This window comes from Nematolebias whitei, chromosome 9 (genome assembly GCF_014905685.2).
Source record: "Nematolebias whitei isolate Nwh7 chromosome 9, NemWhi1, whole genome shotgun sequence".
Taxonomy (NCBI): domain Eukaryota; kingdom Metazoa; phylum Chordata; class Actinopteri; order Cyprinodontiformes; family Rivulidae; genus Nematolebias; species Nematolebias whitei.
Window position 1 is genome coordinate 40,208,390 of NC_056506.1, and position 14,773 is coordinate 40,223,162.

Below are 14,773 nucleotides of genomic sequence, written 5' to 3' on the forward strand. Positions count from 1 at the left end.
TTTACACATTAGTTTTTAATTATCAGTTGAATTAGAAAAAGTAAGGTCATATTTAGGGCTGATTATCCACAAGGAGTGAACATTTTAGATTTATTTATATGATATAACTTACAATAATAACAGATGTCACACCAGTTAATTCAAATAAACTAAACCTAAAATTCTTGTATAATTTAGTGTTAACTTTTCAATTTCTAGTCTTTTTCCTTTTTTTACTTTAGTGAGGATCACACCTTAGTATATACCTACTCGATCATCCTACAAATTATGTTTTATTTTAACTTGTGAGAAGTTGACGCTAACTTGAGTGAAGAAAAGAAGTTGGAAGATTTGGCAAGATGTTTTACTCAGAATTTTGCCCCTGATTTTGAGAGTGTTTTTAACTCATTTATAAGTGAATATATGTTTATTTAAACACTTTTTTCAGCAGCTTCAACTACTACTAACTACCTTCTCAGCCACCCCCACACCCACAAAATAAATTACTACAAGAAATAAATAAATTAGCATAGATAAAAGAAAGCAACAGCTGAGTTGGAGTGAACAAGGTGAACACAGATGAGATAAATGAGACAGGGAGGAATGAAGAGAGGTCAGATTTGAGTGATAACACAGGAGGAGGAGGAGAGATAAGGATGCTGCTGAGGAGAGGAGACTTGGTTAATCTGAGAGGCTGGAGGCACATTTAAATTCAGCCTGTGTTTCTCCTGCGCTAGCCGAATGTTACCTGCTCTAGCATGGCAACAGAGAGGGGAGTGCATCAGCTGCAGTCTCCACACACACACACACACGCACACACACACACACACAGTCACACACGCAGCCACATAAAGATCACAAAGAGTGACTCAGGTAAGCAGAAACGCCCCTGATGAGACAGGACCCTTGGAGAAAGAAGCAGCGTGCGCAGTGAGAAAGAGAAAGAGAGTGGAGGAAGAGGAGGAGCCACGGTGCTGAGGTTTTTAAGGAGGAAGAAACAAGAAGTCCCATTCAACCGGTAATATCTCTGATTCTGGGCTCTCAGGGAGGGCTTACAAAAACGGAGGAGGATAGGAAGACAAGCAGGATGGATGTTGAGTGATGCAGGAGCTCCGGCTGGACACATGTGAGACTCAGAGAAGAAAATGAGATTTGAATCAATCAGCAAGGCTGCTCTGAGGGTTTAAACTACAAGGCAAACTGGATTAATCTTTTTTAAAGAGGGGGGAGCAGAGAGGGATGAGGTGGCATGGAAGGGCAAACATGCAGAATGAAAGATGAGCCACCTGTTTGGTTGAAGATGAGGTGAGACAGACAATAACACAAGCTGCTCCTCTGGCTGAACCCTTCAGGACTTGCTGTGGAGAAATCGTTTCCCACAGATGCTGTGAAACAGCCACGGGTCTCGAGAGGAATCGACCACCAAACTCCCAGGTGACCCCCCCCCTCCGTCCCACCTCTGCGACAACTTGTGGGCATTTGATTCTTCATCTCATGCAGGATCCCTAGACTCCCTGACGAGGCTGCTATCAGGTGGATCACCTGAGCCATGAAAGTCCTGTTTGTGCACCTGAGATAAAGGGGTGACTCACCCCCCACCCCCACCCACCGCCACCTTTGGAGGCTCTGCCAGCCCTCGTCCTCCTCAAACTTGATGTCTTGATGCATTGCTGTGGGCTGGGACAGTGGCGGAGAGTGCAGTCCACCTATGTAAGTGACCACTTTCACCTGATCACAAACTTGTTGAAGTAGTTTAGCGGTGGTTGTCCTGTCGGTCCATCCTTTAAGACTTGTACTCAAGTCCATGTTTCATCTGTGCTCAATGACAGAGGCAGAGCATGTTGAATGAGACTCTTGCAAACTGCTGAGGCGTTCATCGCCTAATTTTCCGGTCCGATTTGATTCATCAAGAAAGAACGTGAAACGTCAAACAGCTCCGTTTTAATTTGAGGAGACTTTTTTTAAAAAAAAGAAGATCCCCAAAATACTATGATGTAATCAGTATTTGTTTTTTTGATGGTGTATTTCATATCATCGTGAGCTTTATGAAAGTCACTTTTAATTAAAAACTTGCTTAATTGCTTAAAGAGCCACTTTCCTCGCATGTTATGCTCTGACTGAGCCACGTGAAGGAGGACCGGAGCGTGTGACGTCCTCTCCATGACAGATGAGCACCTTGCTCAACTCTTCTTGCTGTTTTGCATGCATGTGGGCTCAACGTGCTTTTCTGTTAAGTCCTGCAGCAGCTTATGCTCTGGTGTTAAAGCTGTGCATACATTGTGATGGCTTGGAATGCAGAGGACCTACTCTTGGTTGCATTCCCACCAGAAACGGGCTTACCGTCAGTCCTTAACACGTCACAGGCTGTCAGAATGTCGCAGATTACCACCTACTGTACTGCTGCGAGCCACGTGCGCCCACCTCAGCAGTAAACCAGCAAAGGAGCTAAGAAAATCATAGCAACCAAGAAATTGAATTTGGTGCTCATGTTGAATAATTCAATTGTTTTCTGTTTCTGAAACAAATAGCTATTTCAAATGCATTTGTATTTTTTTCTTTGTTATTAACTATGAACTTCATAAAAGATGCCACACTCTGTTGGTTTTTGTTGTGATGGGTTTCATTTAGATCTTGGGGATTTCCTAGAAAGTGGGTTTAGAAAAAAACATAAGCAAGTTGACACTGAGATTAGGGAAACTGAGCTTTCAGTTCCAGAAAAAGAGGTAAGTGAAACTCAGCATCTGTCACCATGGTAACAGAGTCTGTAAACCAATCCTGCTCTCTGGCAGGTTCACTGAAAGAGTTTCTACCGGCCTTCCCCCACTTGAAGAAAGCTGTCAGACATGAATTGTTTAATTTACTGAATCAGACTGATATCAAAGCAGAATTATTTCAGAAAATCTGACAGCTCAAAGTTTTTTTAATTTTTTTAATCTGGATTGATTTTGCTCTCATTCTCCAGATATTTCTTTAGTTTGTTTGAAAGGTACCACTTTTTAACCAGATTCACTCATTCATCTCAAATACATCATTCTGCCGCACAATATAACACCTCAGTCCTCTCACTTAAACTAAATTTGTTCACCAAACTGAGATTTAATTTGCAGAAATTACTGGGGATAGTGTAGATAGGACCTTTAGGGCTGATTCTTCTCAGCCTGACTTGGTGGTCGTGAAACCAGGATGCTCTGACAAGGCTTGGTCATGCCCAGATTTCTTTTTTTATATTGAATTAGTCCATTTTACTTCGCTGATACAGCTGCGGGTGAACCAGTTTGACTCTTGGACTTTTTGACAGTGAACCTTTGCAGTTGACACAAATAGTGGATCTTCAGTTGTTAATTCAGAAATAATCCAGGCCTTCCTCAAACAATCTAATTTGTGTCATATCTGTGTGTTTTGTGTGTTTTGTTTTCCTGTATTTGCTTCTGTTACTTGTGTTTTTATGTCTTCTTGCTGTTTCTCATTTCTCCCTCTTCAGTATTTTTCCTCAGTCTGCCACCTTCACCTGCTCCCAATCCTAATCCCTCCCAAGTGTTTGTCATATTGCCTCGTTTGTGTCCCTTTAAATGCTTTGACATTCCGTTTGTGCCTCATTTGTGCATTGTGTTTCCCAAGCCTTCAAGTTCAGGCTCCTCTGTGTCTTTTTTGTTTTTGTGTTTTGTTAAATAAATCAGTTTTCTTTATTCTACCCGTGAGTTCCTCCATTTCTGTCCCTCTGGGTTCAACACTTCACTAAACATGTTAATGTTGTTTGCAAGTTACTCGTGGGCAATAATTTGCTCCCACACCCTGATAAATGCTTGCTCCCCGTATTGTGTGTGAAATGTTTGGAGAACATCATCAAATAAGTAAGTTTTGACTTGATCTATTTTTGGACAAGACTCAGCAAAACTCCTACAATCTGATTTTCTGAAGTTCATTTAACTAAAGTCAATTTTACTTTCAAACTTGTAGATGTAAAAATAAATCTTTATTTGTACTCCATCCATCCATTATCTTTACCTGCTTCTTCCTTTGTGAGTCACGAGGGGGACGGGTGCCCATGTCTAGAAGTCACTGTGCGAGAGACAAGAGGACACCCTGGACAGGTCTCCAGTCCATCGCAGGGACAAATGAGACGGCCATTCACTCTCTCACTCACACCTGGGGACAATTTAGAGTTATCAATCAGCCTAACATGCATGTTTTTGGTCTGTGGGAGAAAACCCACGCGTGCACTGAGAGAACATGCAAACTCCACGCAGAAAGGCCCCAAGATGGGATTTGATGGGGTGACCTCACTGAGAGGCAACAGCTCTACCCACTGAGCCACAGTGCCACCCCCTTTTTTTTGGCACTTATTTACCTGTAAATAAAAATATTGTAGGTATTTACAGTTAACAGTTTTTTTTACTATGACATAAAAGGTAATGTGTATAATGAAAGCAGTACTTTCTTGCTGCAACACTCACCAAATAAATTATGTTTTGTATTTTCAGTTGATGCAAGAAGAACTAAATATACAATTATGATGCTCAAATGTGTGTGCAAGTGTGTGTGTGTGTGTGTGTGTGTGTGTGTATGTGAAGATTTGATAATAGTAAATGCTTTTAAATGAATGAATTCACCTACCAGCAATTTTAATTTAAGTGAAGTGGTATGAGGGATTAACAGAGAGCATCCAGGAACTTTTGTATGTTTGCAAAGGTTTTATCACATTTACATGATGGGGGATAATGGTGCCGAACTCTTCACCTGCCAGCTCATAACAGTGAAGCAGGAAGTTGTTGTCTAAAGCTTCCTCTTAGAGCCTGATAGGTGCATAAAATAATCCAGCTCTGCTCTCTATCAACAAAGAGCTCATCAGCAGAAATGTGCATTTTGCATTTAAAGTCAGTAACATGAAACAGGAAATAAAATAATGGACAATTTTGTTATAAAAATGCATTAAAATGCCAAACTATTTTATGTTATTTGGAATCACTTTTGTAAATAATTAAGCCAGGGAAAAAGCTACCGTATTTTCTGGCGTATAAGTCGCATCTATTAGGTGTCACCGTTGACGCATCACATTTATTATGCATTTATTTAATGGTCAAAACAGCTTCATTTTGCCTGGGTGGTGTGGCACCATCCATCCATCCATCCATCCATCCATCCAACGTGGCTGCATTCACAAGCTCTCCAGCGTTCCTCCACCTGCACCAGATGAGTGAAGCAAGCGGGCACAAGAGGACTCGCTGCTGCAGTTATTAGAAATTTAAAGCATCAGTCAAAAATTGCATTATGAATAGGGACAGAAACGTATACAAGTCACTTTGGCGTATAAGTCACAGGACTGACAAATCTATGCAAAAAAACTGTGACAAATATGGTACTTAAGAAAAATACTCGACAACAAGGCATTGCAAAGACTTTGTGTCTATGTTTTAAATGCATACCAAAAAGGACTTTAGCAGTAGTTGCTGCAGAAAGTGGTTTGTTCAGGTCTTGGAAGGTGAATATTCCCTCCTGCTAAAGTTTTCTCTTTCTTCAGCCTATTGTTGTTTTATTATTTTACAGTAAAAATTTATCAGGCATCTTCAAAGTGATATTTGTTCAAGTTTGTGACACTGATCTCTGGTTGTTGCAACCTTTTACATTTAGACATTAGAATCATCACACCTAGAATATAGACAGTAAAAAGATTTACTACGGTATGTTGATAAGCTAGAAAATGTAAATCAGTAGATTTGACAAAAAAATTAAACTATGTTTAATATTTAGCTTCAAATATCCTCATCACAAGTGTGTCGCTAAAGCTCTATGAAATGCTCTGTTTAAAAATGAGTTTGGGATTGGCCAAAAGAGGCGATCATCCACAATACCAATAATCTCTCATTCTACCAATCCTTCTCTTAACCTCGTTGACCAATCAGAGGCTCGCCAACCAGATTACAATCAAAACGTAACGAGCAGGAACATGAAGGCTGCAGATGTCCAGACAGCCTCTCCCTGTTTCTTTCACTTTCTATGGAACCAAAGGAGAACAGTTCAGAACATGTTGGATGCCACAACAATCCATCATGCTGGTTTTGTTGTTTTCTCATTCCCACATTAGGTCTCATTAACCAACCCTCCACTTTGTGCTGGTCCTCTCCAGTCAGTACTTTTTAAACTCTCCATCCATCCCTTAGCTCTCACTGTTCCTCTCCCTACTCACCTTCATATTTTATTTATTTATATTTTTGCTGCTCCTTCCTTTCCTTCCCTTTCAGTCCTTTTCACCCAGATGTTTGAAGGTCAGGATTGGCTGTTCGCTGGTCCAACCCTCCAGCATCATGTGGGCATCAGACAGATGTTTGGCTTCTTCTTCTGTTAATCTGAGGAGAGCCACCAACCACCAACCAGCAGGAAGAAGATGATTCATGTGCACAACTAAAGAAACTTTGTGCAAGTTCTATTTCTGCTTCTGACAGGCATTTCTGGAGCTCGTCGCTTTGTTCCTCTCTGGCTCCCACTCCTCCTCGTCTGTATTGAGTGAGTTTAGGAGAATGTTTAGCTGGGTATGATGGGCGGGCAGAGCTCCAGGCAGATGTAAATCTGGTGCGATTTGCTGACAAAGGGGCAGACACAGTGGAGGATGGAGGATGCTGTTGATGCCAAGAGTGATCTGGGATCTGTGAGGACTCTCAGTCTATGAGAAGCCGAGGTCACCGCCTTTCTACCTGCAAACCATGTCAAAGGTGCTCAAGACCAAAAATGTCTCGTGGGTGAGTACCGTCTTCATAGGCTGGCTGTTGGGAGAAGGGGTGACATGGGGATGTAGGTTGATGGAGCTGTTGTTGGATTACAAAAGTTGCTTTTATTTATTTATTTCTGTCAGAATGATCATTTATGGCTGTGTGTATAAATATATATATATATATATATATATATATATATATATATATATATATAGGCGCAGGACTTTCAGCACTGACTGAAGCAGTTTGGCCATGTGCTTTTTCAAAAGAGTGTTTTGGGCCAAAAATGGGATGTTTTCTATTTGAAATGATGCTAACTGAAATTTGAAAAATAAATAAAGATCTGGGATGAGCCATTTGTGCATCTGGCTTTTTGCATCCAACAGATCAGAGATCAAAGCTAATGTAAAGCTCTCTCTGCTCTTCTCCAGCCTTTTTACTTCTACACAGCTTAGATCACAGCTTCATTAGGAAATGAAAAGAAAAGAAATCCGCTTCCATGCAGGCCAAAGTTTCAACAAACCTCCTGTGTGATCTGTTAACACTCAGAGTATGTATACGTGCTCAGCCATCGTGTTTGTGTTGTAGAAGTTTCTGTGCCTGCTAAGACTGGTAAGCTGTGTGGGCCGCTGTGAATCAGGTTCACTTTAAAAGTTAATCAGTTGTAAATATACAGTACATGAAATTATGACTTTCTGAGAATTTCATGAAAACTTGCCCATTGGTTCACGAGATATTTTACTAACAGACTAACATGCAGAACATGCAGACACAATTGCAATATTGCTTACTCCTCATGGCAGCATGTGATAGTAAGATCTACACTAATAATGATCAGAGTAAAATCAGTGAACATAAAGTCTGCATAAAGGTAATAATTAAACATACCAAACCCCCCCCACCCCCCACCCCCTACACACACACACACACACATACACACACACACACTATCACTGATGGAATTAGGTGTTAGCCTGTGTGTTTTCTGGATGTGGGGATAAACTGGAAGGTGGAATAGGAGGTATGGATCTGGAGCTCCGCCTAAAGTGGTTCATGCAATCCATTTTTGGGCCACTACTGGCCTCGGCTGACAGAGCCCCCCCCCCCACACACACACACAATGGTTGTAAGAAGCTTAGGAACAGATGTTTCTTTTTCAGAGTGTGGGAGCACATGTGCACATGATCACGTGTGACGCGAGTGGATAAACTGATGAGAGGTGTGCGCCTGTGCAGATGTGGGATCTGGCCGTGCAGAAGCACAGATTAACATGAACACAACCAGGGGCTGGGACTGGTGTGTGACGGGGGAGGGGGTGGTAACACTGCAAGGAGGGGTCTTCAAAAAGCATGAAATGACAAGGACTTAAAAAGTAAATTGTGTAAAGGGTCTTGATGAAATGCTCCCGCACAGCTAGAGTCTACACCTTGGTAATTTCAATCTTTTGAATTGAGCAGCAGCCGTCATGAAAAGGTTTCGTCACGTTTACGACTCGTCGTCATCACTGGACAGACATTTTGAGCAAAGTAGATGATGAACTTGGTGAGAACTAGTGAGCAAAATTATTTCAATGGTGTTGGTAAGGGACGTGTTAAAAGATGTAAAAGTTGTTTGTGTAATGTTTAACCAAAGAAATGGTGGAAGATGGAATTTACTTTTTACCATTTTTGAAATTAATTATTAAGTTAAATCGATGTGTATTTTTAAAAGACAAACATCTGTTGCCTTAAAAAAGATGGTTGACAGGAATCTGAATCAGATGTTCATTTTATTCACTGAATATGTCATTTTATTTATTAACCTTTATTTTAGATCCCTTTTTGTCAGGGAGGTCTGAAGGCAGCATAACATGCATGTTTTTGAACTGTAGAAGAGAACTGGAGCACTTGGAGAAACCCACACAAACATGAGGAGAACATGCAAGCTCCACACAGACCCCAGGTCCAAACTGGGGATTGAACCCCTTCTTGCTGTGCGGCAGCAGCCACTAATCCACAGTGCTGCTTCATGTTAATGTTCTCCAGCTACAGTTTTAATAAAAACAAAACATACTGCTAAATTTGCCACCACTGTTTGGGAGCTGCGAGGTGAGCCAACGACAAACACAACTGAACACATCTGGAATCAGATTAATCTGCATGGAAACATGAAGTCCTTCTGTTTGACAGGGTTGAAAGCTGAGCATTTGGACTGAAAGCGTGTGTCACTACAGGTGCAAGTGATGTGTGAGGAGGGAAATGTCTGTCAAGCTCTTTAGGAGACACCTTCATAGAATAAATTCAGGGGGAAATGGTCCACATGATTTTTCAGAGATACTGTATATAAACGCTGTTGATCCTTTCAGAATAGATGCTCCTCGAAGATTTTCTCGGATGTGCTTTAGTGGGTGTCAAGTGTGTTTTGGTGTCACTTGTTAGTGCTGGAAGAGATCTAAAGAGTCTTTGACCAGATTATGAAAGGATTATTACCCGATTTTTCAGGCACAGTCTCAGGGTCCTAAAGTGTAAAGCAGCCTCTGGTTGTTCGATGAGAATGTTGACACCTTTTAATGAAACCAATAGTAAAAAAACACAGACAGAAAACATTCAAATAAATAAAAATGTTTGAAGTAGTGCTAAATAATACCATTAGAATAAATAAAATTGACAAAGCAGAAACCCCAAGTCAGTTCAAAGAAATAGAGAATCAAATCTTCTTTAAATTAAAAAGACACTACATTAAAAAGACTTTCAAACAGAACCTGATAAAACAATATATCTGAGAAGAAAAAAAAAAACTAACTCAAATTCAAATCGTCCTAAAAAAGGTTCATAAATAAACATAATAAAACAATATCACATTACAAAAACAAACATAAGAAACAAAACTGCTATAAAGTTATTTTAAATGTATATTTGAGCACTTTGCAATGAAAACCTTCAAAAGCACGACAAATAACTGTCAAAATATATGGAAAGCATCTGTTGAATTTAGGAGTAGAGTATATTGCATAATATAAGGAAAAGCGACAGGAAGTCATTGAATGCAACATTTCAGAAAAAGATAAAAACATGTTCATTTATTTAATGCAAAATTCACTGAGCATCGTTTTGGAAAACAGTACAGGGTCAGGATAAAGGGATGCATCCTATCTCTGTGTGCACGTGTGTGTGTGTGTGTGTCAGATTCTGAGTAAATCTCATACACTGTCAGGATGATGATTTCGTTGTCCCGAACTGGCTTAATCTGCCTCCTGCATTTTTTTTATTTTTTTAATTCCCACTCTGTCTCTCCTGGAGCGAGGCCATGCTGGTGCAGCCAAACCATATGGAAGGCTTTTGGATGCACAAACACATTCATCAGGATGAAATCTGGTAAGTGACACGTTCCGCCACGTTTTGCGCCACTCATGGAACGCTGGAGCGCGCACGCGGGTTGGACGACTTTGGCGCAGACGGTGTGCGGTGCAACAGATGCCAAGCAGAGATATAAGCCTTTAATACCCAAAGGACTCAGGAAAGGGTAACTACACTCAACTCAGAGTGCAAGCCTTGACTGAAACTCCTCTCCAGTGCTTGGGATATGTCACTTTTACGCAAATAACCGCAGCTTAAGGTCGGAGTTTTTGTTGCATGGAACAGTTTCTCTCTGATGGATCCACCTGTCTTCGTAAACCCAGTCTCATGACATGCTTGTTCATGTCTCACTCACTGGGACCAGGTGATTTCAGCTAGGACAACGCAGGTGGACACCTTCAGCCGCGATGCCGCCCAAGAAGAAGGTAAAATGTGCGCTTTTTTTAAATTCTTTTTTTTTTTAGTTTCTCACGTGTACTTGTGTGAGTGTTTTGTGTGCGTGTGCAGAACAGGAAGCGCAGGAAAATACACCATCTGTTGTACTGAGTGTTAATCCGTCTGTGAGGCCTTTCCACCTCAGTGCACTCAGTGCGCAGGGCACAGAAATACATCTCCACACGCTTGTATCATGAGTCCAGCTGAATACCAGGCTTTACGCAGGGTTGCATAACCAATAGCCTGCAAAGATCAGCAGGATAAAAGTCTCTGTTTTTTATTTTTCTACCACATAACTTGTGGGCTCGTAGTCTGTTATTCTACTAGACTTCAAGTTCAGCAAATTTAGGTTGCACTAAAGCGCTGTGCAGTCAGTAGGTGTACCATTAGATGAAATAAACCAACATTTTAAAGATTACAATTTCTCAAATGTTGCCTTCACCACAGTATCAATGTGTGCAATGCTAGTGTTAGATGACAGTTTGGACTGAAGTAAATCATAAGCTTTTATATTTAAATTGTCATGCAATCATTTATTTTGGGCAGCTGTGGCTGACTGGTTAAACATGCAGCCCTCCAATTGGAGAGCTGGGGGTTTGATTCCACCAGCAGTCGCATGCTGAAGTGTCCCTGGGCAAGACACTGAACCCCTCATTGTCTCTGATGTGTGTCCCATCAGTGTATGAATGTGATAAAGCACTGGTTATTTTTTGTATAGGTATAGTAGAGTTCTGTATGAATGGGTAAATGAGGGCACAGATTGTGTTGTAAAGTGCTTTGAGTATCTTGATAAGATGAAAAGGTACAGTCAATTTACCATTTATTTGCTAAACTCTCGCTGTTCACCTGATTTAGATGACAGTGACAAGCATCAACAGGGTCTTGTTAGCATTGTAAGAAAGGAGAAGGGGGGAATGTGGCACTTCCACAACTGCCATCATTAACAAGGTCACATGCTTTGGGGAAGCTAGTTTATATATGTGTTTCCAGAATCTACAAAGATTTTCGGTACTAAAAGGAAAAAAAAGAAAATCTTAATCTACACAAACAGGAAACTATTTAGGCGCTAAAACTTCAGCTCATGAATCAAAATGAAAAAGATCAGTCAAATGTTGCTCCTTATAATTGTTATATTTAGGGTATTGATACCTACATTGGCCCCCACAAAGTGCCAGAATCCTTAACTGAGTTGCCTAAATACAAGCTAAAAATTTAATACATCAGAGCTACTTCCATACCTTTGGGGTCAAGCTAGTCTGCCTTTTTCAAACTGGCATTATTTGATAAACCATGACAACAGAGAGGTGTGCGTAAACACGTGCACCTGCAAGCAGTTTGATTGGCACATCCATCTGACCTGAGCAAAGTGCAGTAAGGTTGCAGGACAGTCAGAAGTACAAAGTAGCATGAGCTAAGCTCACCGCAAGCATCAAGATGTTTCTTTCAAAGGCAACAATAAAATAGATTCAGAAACTTGACAGTTTCAAAGTAAATGGACTAAAATGTAAATGTGTTCACTTTGCCAACAGCAACCAGTATTTGGTATGGTATGGTATAAAGTTTATTCATTTAAAAAAAGTACAAAACAATTCAGAGTCAGAGAGTCAGAGTTTCTTTATTGTCATTCGCACCTCATGTGGTACATGTGGTGGAGCGAAATTATGTACACAGGGTCCCAGTTACATCCAACAATAAAATGTATAAGAAAAACAGTAATAACATCTAAGATATGAACTAAAAAAACATCAACTAAATATACACTAAGCACTCATAACATAAAACATTGAACATCAGCACAAACATGAACATGAGTCTGTGAGCAGATGTGCACGCATGAACACATCAACATTAAAACGGATCAGCAGCAACATGAAACAGATCAGCAGCAACATGATATGGTTTTTCACAGTGATTATTCTAGTTAGAGATTCATGAGTCTAACAGCCTCAGGGTAGAAGCTGTTCCTCAGTCTAGTGGTTCTACACTTAATGCTCCTTAACCTCCTTCCTGAGGGGAGTAGGGCAAAAAGTGTGTGTGCTGGGTGGGTGGGGTCCTTCATGATGCAGGTGGCCCTCTTCCTGCATCTGGAGGTGTAGATGTCTGTGATGGTGGGGAGACTGATTCCAACAGATTTCTGTGCAGCCTTCACCACTCTCTGCAAAGCTTTCCTTTCTGCAGCTGTGCAGCCTCCATGCCACACATTGATGCTCGAGCACAGGATGCTCTCCACTGCACACCTGTAGAAGGAGGTGAGGACTGAGCTTCCCAGACCAGCTCGCCTCAGCCGTCTGAGGAAGTAGAGTCTCTGATGAGCTTTCTTGATCAGGCTGGTGGTGTTGTTGCTCCAGCTGAGGCTGTCATTCATGTGTACACCCAAGTACTTGTAGCTGGAGACCACTTCCACCACAGATCCTCTTATGTTCAGGGGGGTGTAGGTGTTTTTGTTCCTTCTGAAGTCCACAATCATCTCCTTTGTCTTCTTCACATTGATGTGAAGGTTATTCTCTCTGCACCAGCTCTCCAGGTGTTCCACCTCTTGCCTGTAGCTGGACTCATCAATGTTTGTGATGCATCCCACCACCGCTGTATCATCTGCAAACTTTACAATGTGACAGCCTGGATGGGTAGCTGCACAATCATATGTGAGCAGAGTAAACAGGAGGGGGCTCAACACACATCCCTGAGGAGAGCCAGTGCTGAGGGTTATGGTGGAGGAGGAGAGGTTGTGGATCCTCACTAACTGTGGTCTGTTTGTTAAAAAGTCTAGTACCCAGTTGCAGATGGAGGGGCTTAGTCCTAGTGTGGATAGTTTGTCCATCAGGGTTTGGGGGATCATGGTGTTGAAGGCGGATGTGAAGTCCACAAAGAGCATACGGACGTAAGAGTTTTTCTGCTCCAGGTGGTTGAGCGCAGTGTGGACCACAGAGGAGATTGCATCCTCTGTTGATCGGTTCTCACGGTATGCGTACTGATGAGGGTCCTCGTTGATGTTGATGGTTGTTTTGATGTGAGTCATGACCAGTTTTTCGAAGCATTTAGCGACTATCGGGGTGAGGGCCACTGGCCGATAGTCATTCAGACCAGTCACTGTAGAGCTTTTTGGGACTGGGATGATGGTGGCAGTCTTCAGGCAGGTGGGAACTGTCTCCAGGGTAAGTGAGGTGTTAAAGATGTCTGCCAGCACCTCACAGAGCTGATCAGCACATTCCTTCAACACTTTTCCGGGGATGTTGTCTGGGCCAGTTGCTTTGTGCGGATTAATCCTCCTGAAGGTACTCCTTACTTCTGCTGAGGTCACGCTGAGATGCTCTTCATCCGGTGGCGAGGTGAGTCTGGTGCTGGGTGGTCTGTTCGGGTCTTCAAAGCGTGCATAGAACTTGTTGAGGGCATCAGGCAGAGATGGGTCTTTGGGACATTGTTCGCTCCTTCCTTTATAATCTGTTATGCACTTAATGCCCTTGCACTTAATGCACTTAATACCCAATTCCATAACAATATAAAAAAGATACAAAAGATTTAAAATGAAAGGCAGCAGAAAGAAGAAAAAATCTTATTATATCTGCCCCTTTTTTCAAACAATTATTTAAATCATAATAATTTTCAAGTAACAGAACAAAATGAATAACTTTCTAATTTTTCTATTTAATGACATTATGTTGAGAAATAATGGAGTTTTAGAAGTTTTGGTCAAACCTTGAATCTGTATACATGCAATCAAAAATAGTACACCTATAGTGCATATTGTAAGTAACCCTTAGCTACTACCACACCAAATGTGATCTCATTTTCTGTCTAATTAACTGAAATATTGACACTTCTGTGGTATCTACACCTTAATTAGGATGGCTCCATTTGTCCAGTGGTTCATGAAATAGTGAGTGGTACAGTGGTGCAGCTAGCTGGTAGAGCTGCCGCTTCTCAGCGAGCAGGTCAGCAGTTTAAATCCTGGCCAGGGGGCTTTCTGGGTGGAGTTTGCATGTTCTCCCTGTGCATGTGTGGGTTTTCTTCAGGTACTCCGGTTTCCTCCCACAGACCAAAAACATGCATGTTAGACTGATTGTTAACTCTAATTGTTTTGTTGATGACCTTGGAGGAGCCTCGTAGGCCTGGACCAGTGGAATGCCCACTAGTCTGACCATTTTGGATCTTGAAAGTACCAGCAGGACTCAAGGCTGAGAAGAAAAAAAAAAATCTGCCCGAAAAAATCAACAATTGTGGCTTTTCTGAATCTGACTCCCCCGGTTGGTCTCGAAAACATGCTGTCTTATCAAATTTCTGTCTTATCAAAGGAAAGCTTCGTCTATCTCAATCCCCCCC

At 41.5% G+C, this 14,773-nt stretch overlaps 1 protein-coding gene across 1 annotated transcript in view; it reads left to right on the plus strand.

Moving 5' to 3' along the window:
* Positions 1-10,351: 10,351 nt before the first annotated feature.
* cacnb2b (calcium channel, voltage-dependent, beta 2b) overlaps positions 10,352-14,773 on the plus strand; it is a 24,251-nt gene continuing 19,829 nt past the window's right edge. Inside the window, 1 exon segment of the mRNA XM_037681821.1 lies at positions 10,352-10,446. Coding sequence (XP_037537749.1) covers positions 10,429-10,446 — 18 coding nt within the window. The 5' untranslated portion in view covers positions 10,352-10,428.